Below are 19,868 nucleotides of genomic sequence, written 5' to 3' on the forward strand. Positions count from 1 at the left end.
CGAATTTCGAGTAGTGTTGGTTGGTCTTTAAACTGTGGCTTGAACCCTCAAACACACTCGCGAAAGTTGATTAAAGTAGGAGTTTAAAATCTTTCCCTGTAAGTCTAAAGCTTGTATTTCATTAGGTAACATGCTAGGTTGTTTGTGTTGTACCTTAGCCTTTGGGTACATGTGTTGTTGTTTTAAACTTCCCCTCCACAAGCTAAAAGAAAGCAAGCTACGTTAAATTAAGTAGGCTACTGACTGTATGTGTTAATGTTTCACTCAGAAGCTTTGTTCACCTTTACTGGTTGTGTTAGCATCAGTTAACAAACGGTTTTTTGGTCTCCAATATCTTTGACAGTCGTAACATTTACATTAGCTTTGCTATTGGGCCAAAGGAAGTGAAGTGGTGATGGAGGCAAACACACTTGAGGAAAAGCTTCTCCTCTACGCTAAAGACGGCAGTTGTTCTCATATTCAGAGCCTCCTTCAGTCGAGAATCAACCAAAGCAGCTCTCTGAACATCAACTGCAGATGTAAGTATAGAGGAGATTAGCCATTAGCCGTCGACTAGCACTGCTGTTCTTCTTCAGGTATGAGGATCATGTTCCTCTGTGTCTGTAAAGCCAGATCTAAAGCCAGTTTAGGATGGACCCCCCTCCACCTGGCCTGCTGCTCTGGACACAGGGAAGCTGTGCAGGAGCTGCTTAAGGTGAGATGTGTTCTTATAACGGTCCTTTTGTTTGTTTCTTGTTTTGTGTTGTCTTTGTGTTTTGGTTTACCTTTAAAAAAAGAAAAGAAAAAAAAGGATAATAAATTCAACTGTATTGTAATCTGTTCATGGATTAGTATAAACTTTAAGATTTAAAAAATAACCTTTATCCTACTTTCTTTTTCATTTTGCTTTTCATTGTTTTGGTATTGCATTTCCTTTTTGCCCTGGAAATGACCTTTTTAAATTATACTTTGAAACCTGAAGTATGTGTGTAGTACGTGTACATAATATGTGTATGTGTGTGTATACATAGCATTTTGTTTATTTATGTGTGTTTTTACTTGCATACATACATGGAAACCAACCTCCTAAGTTTGTAGTTAAAATGCCATAATATTTGGATCCTTGACCAAAATAGTTAAAAACTGGATGAGGGCTATTTTCTTAATTAGCTCTGCTTTCTGCCCTCCCGTTTCTTCTTATTTTGTTTTTGATTGTCTGTTTCATTGATTGTATGTTATAATATTGAATTAGTAGAATACAAAAAAAAGATAAATATATATTATCTCCAGTAAGTATTTGCAGCCAGTTGTATTTACTACATTTACCATATTTGCAGGCAGGTGCTGATGCAAATTTGCAGAATAACATGGGTGACACACCTCTACACAAAGCAGCGTTTACTGGGAGAAAGGTAAAAAAAAAAAACATTGAGTGCCTTGCCTGCCCATTACTATATAGGTGTGCCCTGCTTTATAACTTGTGAGCTGAATTCACGGTCTCAGACACCACCAGATAGTATTCAAACTTTTAAGTGATGACAAATGATGGTCAGATTTTTAAAAAAATTCTCTGCTTAAAGGAGATTGTTCTCTTGCTGCTGCGGTATGATGCCTGTTCCAACATAATCAATGGAACAGCTCAAATCCCTAAAGATGTGACAGAGGATGATGAAATCATTACAATGCTGGAGGGTAATTTTTTAAACGCTGATTGCTTCTCATTACTGTGGATCATCTGCCTTTGTTCTCAAATGGTGTTTGATTTGTGCAGCTGCAGAGAGGAGAGAGACAAGGCGGTGGGAGGAGAAGCTTCTGGAAGCAGCCAGAGAGGGGGACATCTCCACTCTGTCTAAACTGGTCTGACCTTTCTAAGAATTTTGCAGAATATATTACACTTGACAGCCTCTTTCTTGCTTAAAGAACGTTTCACATTAAACCACTGCCTTGCACAGGTTTTGCTGTGTTTTGAGATTGAATGGTTTATGCTACAGGTTTACATTAACATTCCAGATACTGGTCACAAAAATCCAACATTTTAATATATTTGTGAAGGGCCTTACCTGTCTGATGCTTTGGCAGAATGGTAAAAGATTGAATCATAGACAACTAAAACAATATATCATGTGCATTCTTTACTGAATTGTTTAGCAGACCTAAGCAGATTCTCCAGAAAACCAAATCAGGGATATCATTTTACTTTTCTTTCTGTGTTTTGTATCACTGGCTTAAGGTGGACACTCAGTTCTACATGTCGAATAAGTATATGTCAGCGTTTTATGCTTTGTTAAATTGCTTTCTGCTGTTCCCCTGTCTTCTGTTCTTCAGCTCAGTAGAGAAGAACCTCCAGATATTCACTGCAGGGACTCTGTGGGGAACACTCCCTTACACTGTGCCGCCTACAGGGGGCAGAAGCAGTGCATTATAAACCTGCTCAACTCTGGAGCCAGCCCCAGTATTAAAAACACCCATGGTAATTCATCTCTTTATACTCTTACTAATGCATTTTTAGTGCATAACGTTTAATCTGGTCATTTTGGAGTTAATATTTCTTCTTTTTTTTTAAATATACATTTGTGTAAATACTACAGTAGGTTCTATTAGTTTTGTGCTTGGGTATTGCAACGTAATTTATTGCATGGCTAACTTTTGCAGACCAGACTGCTTTAGACCTGACCCGCAGTGATGAACTGAGACTGATTCTAGCAGCCTATCAAGTCAGGGTACGTGAAGATAAGTCGTTTTTCAGTTTTAAGGTAATGAAGTTTTCCTTTTGAAAGAAAATAATGAAAAATATATAAAGGTTAAGGTAGTGCATTTCCCACCCCTTACATTTAATAGGAGCAGGGACATTTTGTGATCCTCTGGCATCTCCTCTTTCACAACCATTTGGCAAAATCTAGCTAGGAAAAATCTCAGTTTAATAAACAAATATCCAGTAAAAATAACTAAGTTCCTTCACATCTCCCAGAAGATTAAACATTTCAAAATTGAGTTATCCACGAGGGAATTTCTGACTATGAGTCAAAATTAATTATTTCTAGCACCTTATTAGGTGTTTGTATTTTTCTCCTTATTGCTATCTTGCTCTGGGCCAAAATAAAGGTCCACACAACTATATTTGTTCACTCTCCTCTTTCATATATTTATAAATGTGTTCACTTGAGGTCTGGTGGCTGTGGAGAAAAGCCTTGCAAGACAGCCTTCCTTGTTTTTGCTTCAATGTGTAATATACTGTAATTGGCACAGCTTCACTGCAGAACATTGCTTAGTCATTGTGATGAAGAAAAAACAAGTGCTTGTCTACTAAGAACATTTAAATGTATATACTTCTGACACGATGCAGGTTTTACTGTAATACAAAAGGAAAACTGAGTTGAGTGTGTCTGGTCTTAACAAAACCTCTTAAAGCCTGTCAATCAGCCTGTGTCTGTACCATGGTCTGTACACAAGTCTGAGAATTATTATTTTTTCTCCACAAAGGATGAGAGCAGTGGGGTGAAGAAGATTGAAGGCCCTCTTTGGAAGGTACCCAGATGTTGAAGTGTATTCTTTTTCTACTTCCAATATGTCAGGCAATGATTCTTTTCAGACACATTTGATGGTATAGACTTGACTTTTTTCTTATTATGCCACACAATAGCATTATTATATATTTAAGAAATCTCTCAAAACCCTTTTTATTCTTTGTTTTGTATATAATGACTTGTGTCATCTGTTTATTTTGAATATTATCAAAATGGATTAAAAAATATATTCAAACCTATATGTTCTATAATATATTGAACCATTTATATCTTCTACTTTTGCAAAATAGTTTCTGATTTTACTCCACATGTCTCTGACAGAGTTCACACTTTCTGGGATGGCGATCCCACTGGGTGGTCATTGAGGATGGAACGCTCTCCTGGTATCCCAGAAAGTGAGATAACTTTATGTATGCCAATTGTTTAGATACAAAATATATAGTATGTATAGTATAGTTTTTATTACATTATGTATGTATGTATGTATGTATGCTACTGTTTGTCATGGTAGAAGTTTCTCTCTAGCTACTCCTGCTATCCTTGATTGGCTCTGTGTTTTAAGCTACATTTAACCAGACGATGCCAAAGCATTCAGGGAAACTGGAACTTTAAACAGCTTCTACATGTGTACTGTTGGTAAATTAGTGCAGTTTTATTATACAGTGTGTCTATGTGCTCTCTCATTAGTTTCTTTTTTTCAGGGCTGATGCCCTGGCTGGTGTCAGAAAACAAGGGTGTAAGTCTCTAACAAAAGCCTACTGCATGGTAAGTAGTAATTGATTGAACATTCATGACTATACAAGAATGCCCCTTGGATGTTTCCGTTGTGATGACATGGTGATGTTTGACAGATCGTGCAGCAAGCGTGATTGTAATTAATTTAATTGTGTCATTTTAGGTCAAACCATGGGATCATTGCTTCTTCATGCTTAAGTGTTTTGATGACACTGTACATTATTTCAAGGTCTCCTCAAAGACTGATTCAGTGGCAACAAGAAAAGTGAGTTGATATTCACCTTCTGAGCTAATGCAATATCTCTTCTCTGAACAATCTGACTGATTTGTCTAAGTCAGGGGTGTCCAAACCTTTTTCACAGAGGGACACATACGGAAAAAAATATACGAAGGGCTGGGCCACTCACTAGAGGTATATTGCCTCATAAGTTCAGTTATAAGTTAGCAAAATCAATCAAATGTAGGTAAATGATGCTTGTGAGTGTTAGCAGCTTATCCCTTAAAACAGAAGCCTCCGATTGATTATAATAAGGAGAAATAGGAAGGGTGTATTTCAAGCTTGTTATGTAAATAAGTTATTGGGCTTTTTTCTTATCAACTAAGATATGTTAGAAAATGTTTCCAACTTTAATTGACTGAATCTATTTGAAAAGTGGTCTTATTAACACATGAATACTACTGTGTAATATATTTTTACATTTATATTTAAGAAGTACAATATAAGACAAGCACAAGTTTCCTTTGTGGGCCATATTTCATTATACTTTTTTAATTTGCTGAGGGCCGAATCCAAATGGTCCGCACGCCGCATTTGGCCCCCGGGCCGTAGTTTGGACACCCCTGGTCTAAGTGAATCCGAAAGGGTGGACATTTGTAAATATTTCTGATATTTGTGCACTTAGAGATGGTTAGATGCATTTGAGGCACATTCATCCTACAGCACTCGCCACTGCACCCAAGAAGAATTGATCATCGATGCCAATGGTTGTGCTGAAGAAACAGTGAGGAATCTGCCACAAGCCCTTCAGGTAAAATAAATGTCAGACCTTTTTTAAGGTGTCAGGTGTTTTATAAGGTGGCAGTGGGAAGGAAGTGCTATTTTAAGGAGGAGGATTCCAATAAGTGAGTGTCTCTTTTGTCTTCTGCTCTTGCAGGCAGCCAACGCTTCCCAGCAGAAATTGGAGAGTGAAGTGTCAATATTTCTCTCAATGGTGAAGAATGAGGAGAACAGTGGTAGGAGTCCTGGAATTGTTCCCGTATTATTGTTGTTGTTAATTCGGTGTCCTTTATTTCCGATAATTTCATCCTAGTGCTGAAATGATTTGATAATTGATTATTTAGTAAATGGATAGAAAAACGAATTAAAAAAACAATTTTGTTAGACCAAACCTTAACCTTGCGATTTACTTACCTGGGTGTCGGGTCCTTTCAAGAGGCTTTAGGATAAATGTGAGTGGAAAGAACGATAAAGAAGGTAACATTTTAGTGACGTTTTTTCCAACTTTTATCTAATCATTGTTTGCGGGGGAGGTGCAACTCGATAAGGTTGAGAACCACAGCGCTTGACCTTCTGAGTTTATAAACATACTCAACCTTTATGAGGGGGTCACGAATAGGCATGGATATAAAATGTCACGAGTCGTTTAGCCTTTTGCTAGTTGACACAGTGACCTAACCCCTCACTCTTTAATTGATCTTTTAGCATGGACACATAACACATAAATCTGTTTTATTGAATGAGCAAATCTTTAGCATGTTGATTGTTGGTCTTGTCACTGTGATTTTTTTTTAACCCTATTTTCTGACATATCGTGACAAAAACAACAAATTAATCAATGCTAACTCAGTTGTAGCCCAATGTATCTGCACTGAACATGTATTATTTTTATTTTGTTTTTGAAACAGCACTGCCTGCCCCACTTCTACTGAAAGCCAAAGAGACCAGTGAGCTCTCCAGTGAAACCTGTGCTGCTCTCCATCTGTGCCTTGAACTGCTGTCAAAACAGGAGGAGGTACAGTATAGAGAGGCGAAGTCCCGCCCATCTACTTCCGACCCATGGGACCTTATTTCGGAAAAATTATGCATTGAAGTCAATGGGGAGAGAAAGATTATCTTTCGATCCCGTTTGAATTGTGCCACGAATTACACGTATGATGTTTGTCAATCTTAAATAATCATTTCCATGTCAAAAAAGTCACAGTTTGTCGTAAAACTGTTGAAATATAAGACTATGAAAAATATGCAACTAGAAAGACTACAAATCCCAGAATTAGTCTAATATGGAGTATTATTGTAATTATTGTTTTTATGCACGTGAAACAGTGTTATCCTTGTGATGCAGAAATGTGACATTTGTGACAATTTGCAGTCCACTCAGCTTCATTTTCATCTCATCGATACCCATATACTCACCAACGTGCTCGGCTCCTATTTGGCTGAGTAAATTATATTGAATGATTACAAAATCCTCAAGCTCCTCCCTTTTAATGTTATCTCCCTCATACGGATCAGGCTTGAAGTTTGTGTGTGTCCCTGTCCAGCTGTCCCATTGGCTGGGCTGTGTCCTTGCTGTAGAGTAATGGAACAGTGAGGTAATCGGTGGCATGACTCTAGGAAGGACACCGGCGAGATCCGCTTTTATGCTTAGGTCTGCATTCAGCTTGCAGATCAGTGTTGATACACACATACAGTCACACACCCTTGGACTTGGCTCCACACACTCCCGCTCTAGGGAAAGGCTGTGCATTGAGCGGGGGAACTGAAGCGCGTGCATATTCACAGGCTCAGCTGGAGATACATGATTTCATCCTCACTCAGTCAAAATACACGCTTGCAGGCACACTTTCACATGCCAGAGCATCCAAGCTGAGGAGCAAGAGGAGACAGTGACGGCACTCTCATCCAGTATCTGCACAGGTACAAACCAAACAGTTGTTCTTCTTGTATCTTATCTGTTTTTTTCATTGTTGGCTAAGCAGCTGACTCTGCTTGCAATGGGCTGGTCCCTGATGCCTCACTGTAGAGTGAAGTGTTTGAAGTTAGCGATATATTTGATTGATTCTGATGTTTTTAGTGGCTTTGATTTGATGGCTGATTGTTGAGCGTTGGCACATTATGCGTATGGTATTCATCAATATGCGGAAGTCATTATCAGGTATGTAATGATCTGAATTCTGAGCGTTAAATTGAGCATTTTTAAAGTGGTACTGAGCATTACACTTCTCATTGAGTCTTTTTACTGAGATCTTCTCATTGTGTAATGATTTCTGTCAAAGCAAAAGCATAAAGAGGGATATATTATATTTTTGATATTGTGTTATTTAAAGTAACACTTCTAACCAGGCTGTAAATCATTATAACACAGCAGCTGTCTTTTGTGTTTCACTGTAATGCCAGAACTTGAATCATATAATTGTGAATTGGTGTTATACTTTTCTCAATTAATTACAAATTAATTGCTGGTTGTTATAATTGTATGGATTCCCATATCTACAGGTGTGTGTATTTGTATTATAAGGTGAAGATGTCATAATTTCCCTCAGATACAGTCAAATGCTGCTTTGGATCAGCTGGATATAACATCGCACAACAATGCCCAAACGCAGCATGTTTACAGAGTGATGTGTGCATTGCCAAACCTCATTATGTGAGTATGAATTGGCAACAGCTGCTGTCCTGTCACAAGGAATAACTCGGCACTGTTATCACAGGGAGGCTGAGAACATTTATGGCAGCCTTCATCATCCAAGAAGTATCATAACTATGGATAGACAATTAATTTCTGACAACCAGATTAGTATAATGAAAAGGAAATGTCTTAACAAGCATGCTACTGTATATCCACTAGTGATCTCATGCTAAACTGGTTCTACTAGATGTACTTACTGGATTATATTTTCTACACTGCTGTGATTGGCTGTATTAGGCAGTGTTAACTCTAATCCCCCATTAGCATTGTCTGCCACAGATCCTTTCTGATGCAGCCACTTAGACTGCAATTTGTTGTCTACAAAGTACGTAATGTACACTACAGATGTACTATGACGTCCGGGCATATGTGATATAAAGAAGCATGTTTCAAAGCAAATGCAGTGTTCCTCTTCGGCGAGTATCTGTGGTCTGACCCATTTCAGCAGCAGCTGCAGGGGAAAAAAGTGCCAGTGAGAGTGCCACATTTATACAGTGCATACTGGGCACAGTTTGACTGACTGGTTGGTGACTGTACGAAATGTAAAGTGGAGAAATCTCTGCTGTTAACTTTTATGCACACAACGCAGATTTATAAGCCCATCCTTTCTTAGTGTTTCACAGGCAGCAGGCTTCCACACCTGTCAAGAAAACAAATGGAGGCTTCCAGCGTGAAACCACTTAGTGGTGACACGAAGATACACATACAGTATCTGTCAGTTTATATTGCTCTGAAGCCAGGAGTGTGGCAGAGCATTTTTTTTTCCTAAGCTGTATGTCATAGCTTTCTGTCAACAGTCTGTAAAACACCCTACAACACCTTGGGGATTTGAAAAAGCACAAAGTACCATTTGACCTTAACATCAACAAGTATCGCCACATGGGTATCTGACCTGCTGACTGTCATCTCTCACCCAGGATAGACTTCACTGGGCACAGATAAATGTTCCTGTTGGTCCCTGCACTGGCCTTCTTCTTTTCCGGGTCATACGAGATCTGGAAGTGTTTATTCAACCGTACTGTATCTCAACTCATATCAGAATCTGACCTTTAAAGCCAATGGTGTAGATGTACAGAGAGAAACTTGGGATACAGAGTTTTTCTGTGTAATTGGTACTGTATTTCTCGATTTAAAATAGTTGTAGTTGCTTCCAGGCATCATATAGTCATGTACAGTTTGACAAACAGTTACATATTTCAGTACTGTGTAAAGCTATAATAATGTGCTTCCCCTCTCAGTAGAGAAAGCTACATTTAAAAAAACAAAGACAATGCTCTCGCCTCTGGGATGTTGGCCAAGGAGAAGCTTCCCTCCCGGGCTCCAGCGACAGCACAGCCTCAGCAGGGCTTAAAATAGCGCTGTTTGTGTTCAGGCGAGAGGATGCTGGGAGAATGAAAGAGCTGGCTGAGATAGTTACACAACAAAGTGTTCTGTTCCTGGATGGGCTATTAAGCCAAGTGCCTGGGACAGGAAGTGTTAACACCAGCTCCCTAACAGCAGACTAATTTACTTTACAACCATACGTTTAAAAAAAAAAAGAGAATTTAATTATTGGGGAGGCTTGCAAGGGCATTCTATTTTGTGAAATGTGTCTCATTATTAGCAAGAGCTTGTTCCTTGAAGGTCATATTTTGGCAAATTTGTAGACTTGCACTACAACTTAGAACGGTATGATAATACTGCTTTTCCCTAGATGTATTTTTTCCTCATGATAAAAATCCAATTAGTGTCCATACTTTTTATATAGCTGTGTGTATGACATATCTCACAGTTGGAGGAAAAATATATTTCTTTGTGGGTTTCTCACATTTAGAATTGTATTTTAAACATGACCTACTGTACAGGAGCTAAACATAGAGCATAGGAAGAGTGAGGACATGACTGTGAACAGTGAAGTCTCTCCTGGACTGCAGGTGCCAGGCAGCTGTTGAGTCTCGTGTTTATGAAGCTGCCAATGAGCGTCTCTCACAGTTACAGCAAAGATCTTATTGCGACGTTAAGTCTATTATTTTTAGCATGGACTTGGATAACTGTGATTATGTGTTTTTGGATACATTCAGATATTCAGCTTTATATTAATATCAACTTTAGCACATGGACCAGAGCTGTTTTATTCTCTGTTGCTGAATTAGGATCTGTGTATAGTTGCACATGAGTCATTCTCACCTTTGTTTACTGTATCTATGATGAAGTTGTGCTGAGTGAAGTCTACAGTACGGCACAAAAGGAATCGGGTCTACAGAATGTATTTCAGGAAAGTATTTACATGATAAATCCTTAGCTTGTATTTGTGTGACTCGGATCAACAATGCGTGCATTTAAACCGATCAATATTTATTACCAAAAGCTAGATCGTCAGCCTTGAAGAAAAAAACAATCAGCAAATTGGTTGATATGCCCCTCAGAGTTTTCACTTCCTCATCCATCATGTGGCCTGATCTCGACCACAAGAGTCTGGAGCTCTTTATGTTCCTGATATACAGTTTGAGCCGCTGACAGTCACTCAGGGCCATTTTATGTACTCTTTTTATGGGAATATCACAGTTAATATCTTAGAAATGATCTTTGTGACCTTGTTGATCCCATACAATATAGTCTATAGTGATAAGGAGGAAGGTGATAACCTAAACATTGTCTCCCCCATGATGGTTTAAACCAAATATCTGAAAAGGAAATCAGTGAGTTAGAGTAACCGGCATGAATTCTAACCCTACCCTCGAGCAGATGCACTGGCAGGTGTTTCTCTTTGCATGGCTGTGCACACAGCTGATAGTAATTCAGGCAGTATAAGAGATGAGGACAAACTTCTGGTCTTCAAAAGAAGACGTTTGCTCTGCTTTGCAGTCTCAGATTTACAGTGTGATTTACAAGCTCCTGTTTCTCTCAGCTGCCTTTCCCAAGGTGACTGAGTGTTTATAAACCGTGGAGCCTTTCCTCTATCTTTACGAGCATAAATGATTGCTTTCTTTACTTTGAGAATATTTTTTCTCTCCTTTTATATTAATTGGAGATGCATTAAAGGTAGGGTAGGTAATTTTGGAGAAACCAGCTCGAGTGCGCTAGAATTTGAAAATACACAACCGGAGAAAATCTGCCACTTCCTTACAGAGCCCCTCCTCCAACACACACGAACGCGCACATGACCAATGAGGGCACGAGATAAGTTTGTGCACAGATGGAAGGCTGACAGGCAGGTAGGCCATCCAGTTATTTTAGCCGAGCTGGCTAAAATGATTGGTCGTGCTTTTTACAGTATTACGGCTTCCACAGATGATATTTCTTTATGGATTTTTTGTCAAAGCACTTAAGATATTCATTGCTATCGGGATGTTAAGAGCATTCCATGGAATATAACAAAAAGTGTATCTCGAGACGGTTTCTCAAACTTACCTACCCCACCTTTAAATTCCTAAATGTGCTTTTTCAATTTTTTAACAAAAGGTGTGGTTATAGCGATTATCAAATGTTATGTAATTTGTGCGAGCATCTGTGGATTTTGGTTGACTTTCCTGTCTTCTGTTTGGTTAGCAAAGGACGTACAACGGCAGCGTTAGACAATAGGAAACACTCAGCTGGTCTGTCCCTCAGTGGCCTGGCTCAGGTTGCCATGAAGGGACACTCAATCCTGGGCTTCAGAGCTGTCCGAGACTGGGGTGTTTGGTTCCGACTGGAGGAAACCAGATATGTGGGCAGGGTCAGAACAATGACCTGCCATGAGAACCACAAAGACGCACAAACTGGCAGCTAGATAAGCAGATCAATACCTTCATATCAATCAAACCACCAGTCAGTCACAAATCTGCCAGATTTTCCATGACAAATATACTGCTCACATGTTAGAGCGATATGTAAATAAGCATAATGTATTGAGTGTGTGTCTGTACGTTTCATCTGTTTGGTGGTCCTGTGTTTTCAGGTGTGGAGCCTGCAGTTGGAGCAAGAGGAGGAGAAGAACAAAGCTCTGACGGAGGCTCTGGAGACCTTGTCAACCGACCACTACGAACTCAAGCAGTCCCTGAGTAAGAGCAGGAGGTCGTCCACCCTCAGTACCCTCACTGAAGATGACTTCTATGACGCTGTGTCAGGTGAGATACCTGGAGTGTTACTGAAGTAAAGGCGTTAATATCACTACTGGAGTTAAACTAGATCAGTACTTTAGTATAGTATATCTTGTTCTTCATACAGTTTCATGGCCACGTCGTGCTCATGTCTCTGATTGTAAAGCTCCCTTAAAACAAGGGTTTTCCTAGTGGGTCCCTGTTTTGTTTATTCAGGAAAAGGACACACATTTCTGCTGATGGTTTCTCCCTTTTCCGCTGTTTAACAACTGTCAGCAGTTAGGCAGTACAGCGTAGAGAAGTAGGACAGGGAAGAAGAGTGCTGGTTTGCAAACATCGATGTAAACAATGCACATTAAAAAATAAATAATCTGCTCTGCAATTCTTTAATGAAGAAGGCATTTAATAAGTGTGTCAGTGAAAACTATTAGAAAAGGACATTTGTATGGTTATAAAAAAAAAAAGCTCCATAGGGTAACTTTAAGAATTGTAACTGTAATTGTGTGTTGACATACATGTACCTCCAGCAATGCATGTTGTTCTTGCTTTGAACTTCTTCAGCGTTTCATTCTCACTTAAATAAAATAATAATAGGCTGTTAATAGGTTAAGAAATTAAGCTTCACTGTGCTTGTGTGTTAGTGTGTGTATTTGGTTGAACCCACTGACACTCCTTTGGCACCTTATCTGTCTCTGAAATTGCCAAGACAACACTGCCAATATCCTCTTCTCTTCTACTGAGAGCTTATGAGCTGGTGATTAGCCTTACTGCTTTAGTTTTCAACATAAGTATTTGTCGTGAATCATTTTCAAAACAAAATGGACAGTGCTTACTGCTCTAGCATGTTTATCATGTGGAGCATATACATCAGCAACATCTATAATGGATTCTACAAAGATAGCTTCTCCCCATGGTGATTATTTACACTAGACTTCCTTCTACATCATGTTTCTGCACTGACCAGTCGGGAATCATTGCATTATTTATAGATGTCTCCCGAGTTGTCCTCTAGCCAGACACACTCTGCCTGTACACTCTAAACTTTCATTTATATTTTCACATGTTAAGATATAAAACCTTGATGACTGTTTAGAGACTACAGACATGCAGCTGTCGTGTCTTTAGACTGTACACACTATCCTCTCCTCCCCTTTGTGTCAGTGACAGTACCTGTAATGTCACTGATGGGGGAGGAGTAGCATCCAGAGAGCACAGAGCAAACAATGTTGGAGGAAATGAAGCCTCTGTGTGGCCTCTCATTGGAACACAATCCTCAGGTGGGCTTTGGCTGGCAGCAGGGAGGAGGAAGTTAGAGAGGAACTCGAGCACAAGTGCTTATTTCGCAAACAGTGTAGTGCAGCTTTCCGAGCCGGCCACTCGAGTCCGTGTGTGTGTGTGTGTGCGTGTGTGTTTGTTTGGCATGACCTGGCATCTGCCCCCTCTCATCATCCCACAGAGTCGGAGTCGGAGCTCTCGGTGAGCGGCTTCCTGTCTGTGGCCAGTCCTTCCTGTGAAGAGGACGAGGGCAGAGACACCCCCCTTCGCAGCAGTCTCCGCCGTCCCAGCGCACTCAGGGGGCCTACAGGAATGTCAGGGGAGGGTAACCATGGCAACCAACCCGCCCAGCAGAACGGAGTGGAGAATCAAAGGTGGGACGTGCTCCAGTTATGATGTCATGCTTGTTGTTTTCTGGATGTAAAAGATGGCAAAGGGGACAAGTGGAAATACGGAATGCTCTTTATACAGCCCATTCACTGTTTATTATGTGCAAGGCTTTGTTTAAGATGATATTCACTACTGGTGGCTGGATTTAGTAGTGTATGACTTTGAATTGAAACTAAATTGAATATCATGTGTGCCTGATGACTGGTTGCAGATCTCAGTCAGCAGGAGGATAGGCAGGTAAAAAGGCACAGTCGGTGTAATGAGAAACCAGCTTTACACTCCGCTCTGTTTTTCCAGTCATGTGTTTTTGTTTGAGCACCCAATCCACAGAGAATAGCCGGGTTTGTTTTTCCTGACAGATCCAACTCTCCAGGCGAATAATCAACGTAGTGCTTGGTGATTGGCGCGGGTTTTCTTTTTCATATTCCCGTGAAGATTCGACAATCTCTTTCATTTCCGTGGATGCTGATTCTGGCTCGGCCTCTCTTCCTTAATCCAAGTGACCCATGAATAATTCAACAAGTGCTGGCTCAGAGTTGGAGGAAAGGGGACTGGCTGGCTATCTCTGTGTGCATACGTGTATACTTGTGTGTGTTGTGCATTAAGGATTCATGAGGTGTCTGTTTATTTGGTATTACTCCTGTCAATCAAAGATACAGCTGTCCCTGTTTGCCTGAAGATGGGTTGTACAACATCTCTCTGCTCTCTCTTCTTTATTACAAGGACTGCTGCTTACTACAGTATACTGTACACTCTTTAGGATAATGGATAATTGGTCTGCATTTATCAGTCATTATGGCTCTTTGACTGTAAGATCTGAATGCTTAACATTTGGATATAGCATGTCCATGTGTATAGAAAGTCCTTTCTCACTTTAAGTTGGCCTGTGTTTCAGTTTCAACTGTTTTGGGCAGAGGAACACAAACTAGGCCAGACGTAAAGTCTGCCATGCATCACCGCGCTGCTCATCCCACAGATGGAGCAAACCCCCACTCCTAACCTCTCTGTTTATTTAGCTGAAGTAATGGCTTTTATTTGTGTAGTTGCTTCCATACACTTTTAAACAAGGGCACCATCTGCCTCCAGCAAGCATACCTGTAAAACACTCCTCACTACAGCTGTTAGCAAGGCTGGAAGATAAACTCAACAACAACACAGAGAGGATTTAGTGCAGCAGCAAAGGCTTCATATGAGAGAGAGTAGTAAAGCAGTTGCGTTTGTACTGCGTGAGTTAAAACGCTCAACCACAATGAATCTAAAGAAATGCAAATGGGACTATCTTTAAGTGAGAGATGTTTTTGAGCCAAGTTTCACATGAAATACCAATTTAAGGAGTGTATCTTATAACCGGTCTTGTAAACCAACACATGCAGTTGTAAATCCACTCATGTGTATTGCATGAGGCTTGAAAAGGCCAGCTGAAAGCTCATTAGCTTACAGGTGTCAGGTGACTGTGTATCCAAACATCAGTTCAAGCTGTGGTGTCTGCTCTGCAGCTTTTAAATAGTGCAAGCAAAAATATTATTGTTGTAATGGAAGTAAATTATTTTGAGTGTGGAGGAGACCAGATGTCCTATCCTCAGGTGCCCGTTTTTACTGTTTGTTTATTTTTTGTGTAAAATTCAATCTTCTTCGTTAATGAAATGTTCTGTCAAGTTGACTGTATTCTCCCTCTCTTTACACCACTGTCCTACAGAACATCACTGCCGGCTCCCATGTTCTCCAGGAATGACGTCAGCATCTGGAGTATCCTGAAAAAATGCATTGGCATGGTGAGAACAGACTATTTTCCTTAGGCAGATTTACCCTTTTATTTGTTATGCTTCACTTTACTGTTGGGCAAAGTAGGCTTGTGAAATGTACCTTACTCAAAGTTTTTGGGTTGTGATAAATTGCTCTTGTACTTCCTCCCTAACTTATGGCTTTGGGAACATAGTCATTAATATCAGTGTCTTCAAGTCCTAAGGGAGCTTAGTCCTCACCCAGCGCCTGCCTGAAGTTAATTACATTTAATAATGTCTATTAATGTTTTATTCCCCAATTAAATGTGACTAATGATTCATGAATACGCAATTCAGAGGGTAGACAGATAGATATACAGACATGGGGTACGCATAGAGTTTGTGAAAGAGTGCAATCATGTGGTTGTTGTGTAGAGATAAGTTAATTATTCATTGTTTTACCACTTTTTCCTTTCCTTGTGTTTGAAATCACTGCATTTGGTTTGTGTGTGTCCGATAAAGCATAGTTGTTGCAGTTGAGTGTTTGAATAGATAGAAAAGAGTCAGTTTGCAACACAACCAAAAAATGTAATATAACTGTGGATTTTATGAGTATACATACATCCATATCTCAAAAGACCTACATTTTTTAGTCATAAAATGGTTGTATTTCCACGTTGCAATGATCCTGTCTTCTCCAACATATTTTTCAGGAGTTGTCAAAGATTGCCATGCCTGTGATATTCAATGAGCCTCTGAGTTTCCTCCAGCGGTTATCAGAGTACATGGAGCACACCTACCTCATCCACCAGGCCAACACAGCTACAGACTCCGTTGAGAGGATGAAGGTACTGCACTTCAAAGTTTACTTTAAAAAACACAAAAAATAGTGTCATCTGTCGCTTATCATTAAAGTTATGTTTTAGCTCTTTTCCTAGTATATTTTTTGTCATTATCAAAAATTGAATGAGTCACTTGTAATTTGGTTATAATACATCAGTGCTCTGTAGTGTGTTGCAGCGTTTGCTGTGTCGGCAGTAGCGTCGCAGTGGGACAGGACTGGGAAACCCTTCAACCCTCTGCTGGGGGAGACCTATGAGCTCATCAGGTGAGACAATGGAGTCATTGGTACCTTCAATGCACAAATGTGTTATGGGTCATATTAAACTAAACATTAATTGAAGATTTATAACATAATGCAACACCAAACTCCTCCCTCTTCTCCATCAGAGACGATCTGGGCTTCAGGTGGGTGTCGGAGCAGGTAAGCCACCACCCTCCAGTCAGTGCCTTTCATGCTGAGGGCCTCAAAGAGGATTTTGTCTTCCATGGCTCCATCTACCCCAAACTCAAGTTTTGGGGTAAAAGTATAGAAGCTGAGCCCAAAGGACTCATCACACTGGAGCTGCCCAAGTGAGTGCACAGTTTAAAACTGCTTTACAACTCTGCCCTGACTCCTTTTTGAATGAGTTTCATCTTTACCTTTTTTGCAGATATAATGAAAGCTACACCTGGACAAACCCCACCTGCTGTGTCCATAACATCATTGTCGGTCAGCTTTGGATTGAGCAGTATGGCAGTGTGGAAGTGATAAATCACAAGTAAGAATGATTCCCTTCTCTTTGTGCTTTTCTGTTTGTCTGCAAATGCGTTCTCGCCTGGTGAATTTGCATGCACATTGCAAGAGAATATTTTTCTCTCTGCGCTCTACAGTGGGGTGTTAGTCTACTTTGAGATTCAGCTTATTGATCATGGAAGCAGAACTGGGACACTTGCCATCAGAACAGAGGAGCAGGATAATTAATGTTTGAGAGCCTCAGCGCGCAGAAGGAGAAAAGTGAAAGAGAATTGGTAAATAGTCTGTCATTCTGTGGCAGGACCGGAGAGAGATGCAGCATGATGTTCAAACCCTGTGGCCTCTTTGGGAAAGAGCTACATAAAGTGGAGGGATTCATCTTGGATAAAAGGTATCTTCTTTATTTGTAATTACCTTTTGAATTTCTGATGTTTAGTATTGCCTGAAAGCAACGTGAATATGACAGTTGTGTCTTATGTGATTTAATCAGTTTATGTCATATCAGTTTTACTCCTCAAGCTTTCAGAACAGTTACACTGAAATACATGTCAAATATCAAAGGCATCCAAAGCCGTGTTTTTATAGCATTTCTTCTTCGTGCGTTTGCAGCAAAAAGAAGCTCTGTGCAATATATGGCAAATGGACTGATTGCCTTTACACAGTAGACCCCGCTGCCTTTGATGCTCACAAAAAGAGTGACAAAAAGAATCTGGATGAAAAGAAGGGGAATAAACAGGTATTATATTTGATTGCTTTAAAAGTCTACTGTTTTCTGCCTCTTGTTCTGGGTAAAACGTATGTCTGTGTATCTCTGTTACCCCAGAGCAGTGTGGACGAGGAGCCGGAGGAGGTTCCTCCACCTGACGCTGAGACGGTGACGGTGATCCCCGGCAGCGAGCTCATCTGGAAGATAACGCCACGGCCAGACAACTCCGCCAAGGTACCGGAGACAGGACAACAACACTATACTCCGACTTGTTATGACTTTTTTGTGATAAATAATACTTAAAATAGTATTTGACTTTTGACCTTTTTATAACATACTGGACTTTTTGAAGTCTTCTTTGTTATACTTTTTTATGGCTTTCTTTACATCGTGAAACTATAATGTTAGGACTTTTGTATGATGTGGAATCCTATGAAGTATTGAATTAGATGTTTTGTGATTTTCATGTCTTGAAAAACAGTATTGCAAAAAAAAGAAAAGTATTGTTTCCATAACGAAAGATAAAAGTAGAAAATCTATTGAAAAGTCCGGAAATGTGAAATGTGAGGAAACCCTGTATGTTGCTGCACATCCTCTGACAGTTGAAATGTTGTGGTAATATATTCTCTCTTGCAGTTCTATGCATTCTCTTCCTTCGCCATGCACCTAAATGAGTTGGAGAAGAGCATGGAGGGAGTTATTCCCCAAACAGACAGTCGCTTCAGACCTGATATATGCGCCATGGAGAATGGAGATATAGGTACATTGTATAACCTAGAATGAGGACATATTACTAAATCTGCTTAAATACCTTCCCTGGTGGTATTCATGTTTCTAAATCTATGCCTTTTTTTTTTTTTAGATTTGGCAAGTGCAGAGAAGAAGAGACTTGAGGAAAAACAGAGAATGGCCCGGAAAAATCGCACCAAATCAACAGATGAATGGAAAAACAGGTTAGTTAGTAAATATGATGTTGTGCGCTCATTGCCCCATTGCTATTTTTTACACTAATTGCCTCCCTGTTGTCTTGTGTTATCAATTATGCCAACCCTGTATAATAATTGAGAAGGAGCGCTGCACTTGGTCCAAGGTTTGGTTTTAAGCTTTGCTTTTTGCTTTGTGTTTATGTGAAGTGCTGCACTACACCACCCTCCCCAGGATAACATATGCAACTACAGCTGTGTGTTATTGATGGATTTGACAAGACACTCATACATTTCATTGGAATTTTTAGTTTGAACAAGGAGGACTACTGTAGTATAATTGCGTGTGTTTTACATTTTGTCTGACTTTTCAATCTATTTGCTACCTCAAAGTGCTTTACTCTTATTACAGGGTTCCCGCGGGGTCTTAAAAAGTCTTAAAAAGTCTTAAATTTGATAATCTGAATTTAAGGCCTTAAAAAGGTCTTAAATATGACCAAAAAAATAAGAAAGGTCTTAAATATGATTTAGAAGGTCTTAAAAATGATGGGATTTGAAAGGTACTTCTGTGTTGCGATCGCGTCTATATGTGTTTTGGGGGAAATGTCCGGGCTGCAAAGTAACCAGTACGGTAAGAGCCTTTCAGTTCCCCCCAACAATTTGTATTGAAATAAATCAACATGGAACCAGTAATCACTAACTTTGTTTCCCCCGGCCCCTTATTGGAGAACACCCAGCTAGTAACCTAGCAAGCAAGCTTCATCTAGCGACAGTCAGAAACTAATGTATCTTAGAATCTACTTACAAATAAATATGGGGAAGTGTAAGTTCAACCGTATTTGGTTGGAAAACATCGAATTTAGTGCTTGGTTGAAACCAGTGGAGGGGAACGTGTTTGAAGCCCGCTGCACCTTTTGAAAAATAAATTAGCGTTTGTTTTGCTAATGTGTTAATTATTTAAAACAAATAATAATTTGAACAGTATCATTTTAACTGTTGATTACCCTGAACCTATAATTCAACTGCAAAACCAATACAAAAATAAATTATACATTTAAATAAATAATATCAAAATAATAAATACCAATAAACAAGATCAACAAATATTTTGGAGCGCACTTCCACAAGCTATTAAACATGTATAAATATGATAAATTAATTAATTAATTAGATCAAATATGTTGTAGTGCACTGTCACAACCTAGCAAAGCAAAATCATTTCGTAATTGTGGCAGGCCAAAATCGTAATTGCGATTAAAATATGATTAATTGCACACCCCTAACACACAGAC

The 19,868-nt window shown here is 39.6% G+C and overlaps 1 protein-coding gene across 2 annotated transcripts in view; it reads left to right on the plus strand.

The window, feature by feature from the left end:
• The window catches only part of LOC117488695 (oxysterol-binding protein-related protein 1), a 22,910-nt gene continuing 3,042 nt past the window's right edge, over positions 1 to 19,868 (plus strand). Inside the window, exons 1-27 of one of the 2 annotated variants that reach the window (XM_034137728.1) lie at positions 1 to 98; positions 381 to 518; positions 609 to 694; positions 1,317 to 1,391; positions 1,560 to 1,671; positions 1,751 to 1,836; positions 2,305 to 2,449; positions 2,632 to 2,699; positions 3,460 to 3,504; positions 3,825 to 3,898; positions 4,205 to 4,268; positions 4,402 to 4,503; positions 5,141 to 5,266; positions 5,393 to 5,471; positions 6,144 to 6,250; positions 11,844 to 12,012; positions 13,442 to 13,634; positions 15,347 to 15,422; positions 16,085 to 16,219; positions 16,382 to 16,479; positions 16,602 to 16,784; positions 16,865 to 16,972; positions 17,249 to 17,338; positions 17,557 to 17,683; positions 17,771 to 17,887; positions 18,290 to 18,413; positions 18,516 to 18,606. In XM_034137728.1, coding sequence (XP_033993619.1) covers positions 395 to 518; positions 609 to 694; positions 1,317 to 1,391; positions 1,560 to 1,671; positions 1,751 to 1,836; positions 2,305 to 2,449; positions 2,632 to 2,699; positions 3,460 to 3,504; positions 3,825 to 3,898; positions 4,205 to 4,268; positions 4,402 to 4,503; positions 5,141 to 5,266; positions 5,393 to 5,471; positions 6,144 to 6,250; positions 11,844 to 12,012; positions 13,442 to 13,634; positions 15,347 to 15,422; positions 16,085 to 16,219; positions 16,382 to 16,479; positions 16,602 to 16,784; positions 16,865 to 16,972; positions 17,249 to 17,338; positions 17,557 to 17,683; positions 17,771 to 17,887; positions 18,290 to 18,413; positions 18,516 to 18,606 — 2,804 coding nt within the window. In that variant the 5' untranslated portion in view covers positions 1 to 98; positions 381 to 394. Of the gene's footprint in view, positions 99 to 380; positions 519 to 608; positions 695 to 1,316; positions 1,392 to 1,559; positions 1,672 to 1,750; positions 1,837 to 2,304; positions 2,450 to 2,631; positions 2,700 to 3,459; positions 3,505 to 3,824; positions 3,899 to 4,204; positions 4,269 to 4,401; positions 4,504 to 5,140; positions 5,267 to 5,392; positions 5,472 to 6,143; positions 6,251 to 6,965; positions 7,156 to 11,843; positions 12,013 to 13,441; positions 13,635 to 15,346; positions 15,423 to 16,084; positions 16,220 to 16,381; positions 16,480 to 16,601; positions 16,785 to 16,864; positions 16,973 to 17,248; positions 17,339 to 17,556; positions 17,684 to 17,770; positions 17,888 to 18,289; positions 18,414 to 18,515; positions 18,607 to 19,868 lie in introns of those variants that run through there. The other variant, XM_034137729.1, reaches the window with a different exon arrangement.

The sequence above is a fragment of the Trematomus bernacchii genome, unplaced genomic scaffold (assembly GCF_902827165.1).
Source record: "Trematomus bernacchii unplaced genomic scaffold, fTreBer1.1, whole genome shotgun sequence".
Lineage (NCBI taxonomy): Eukaryota > Metazoa > Chordata > Actinopteri > Perciformes > Nototheniidae > Trematomus > Trematomus bernacchii.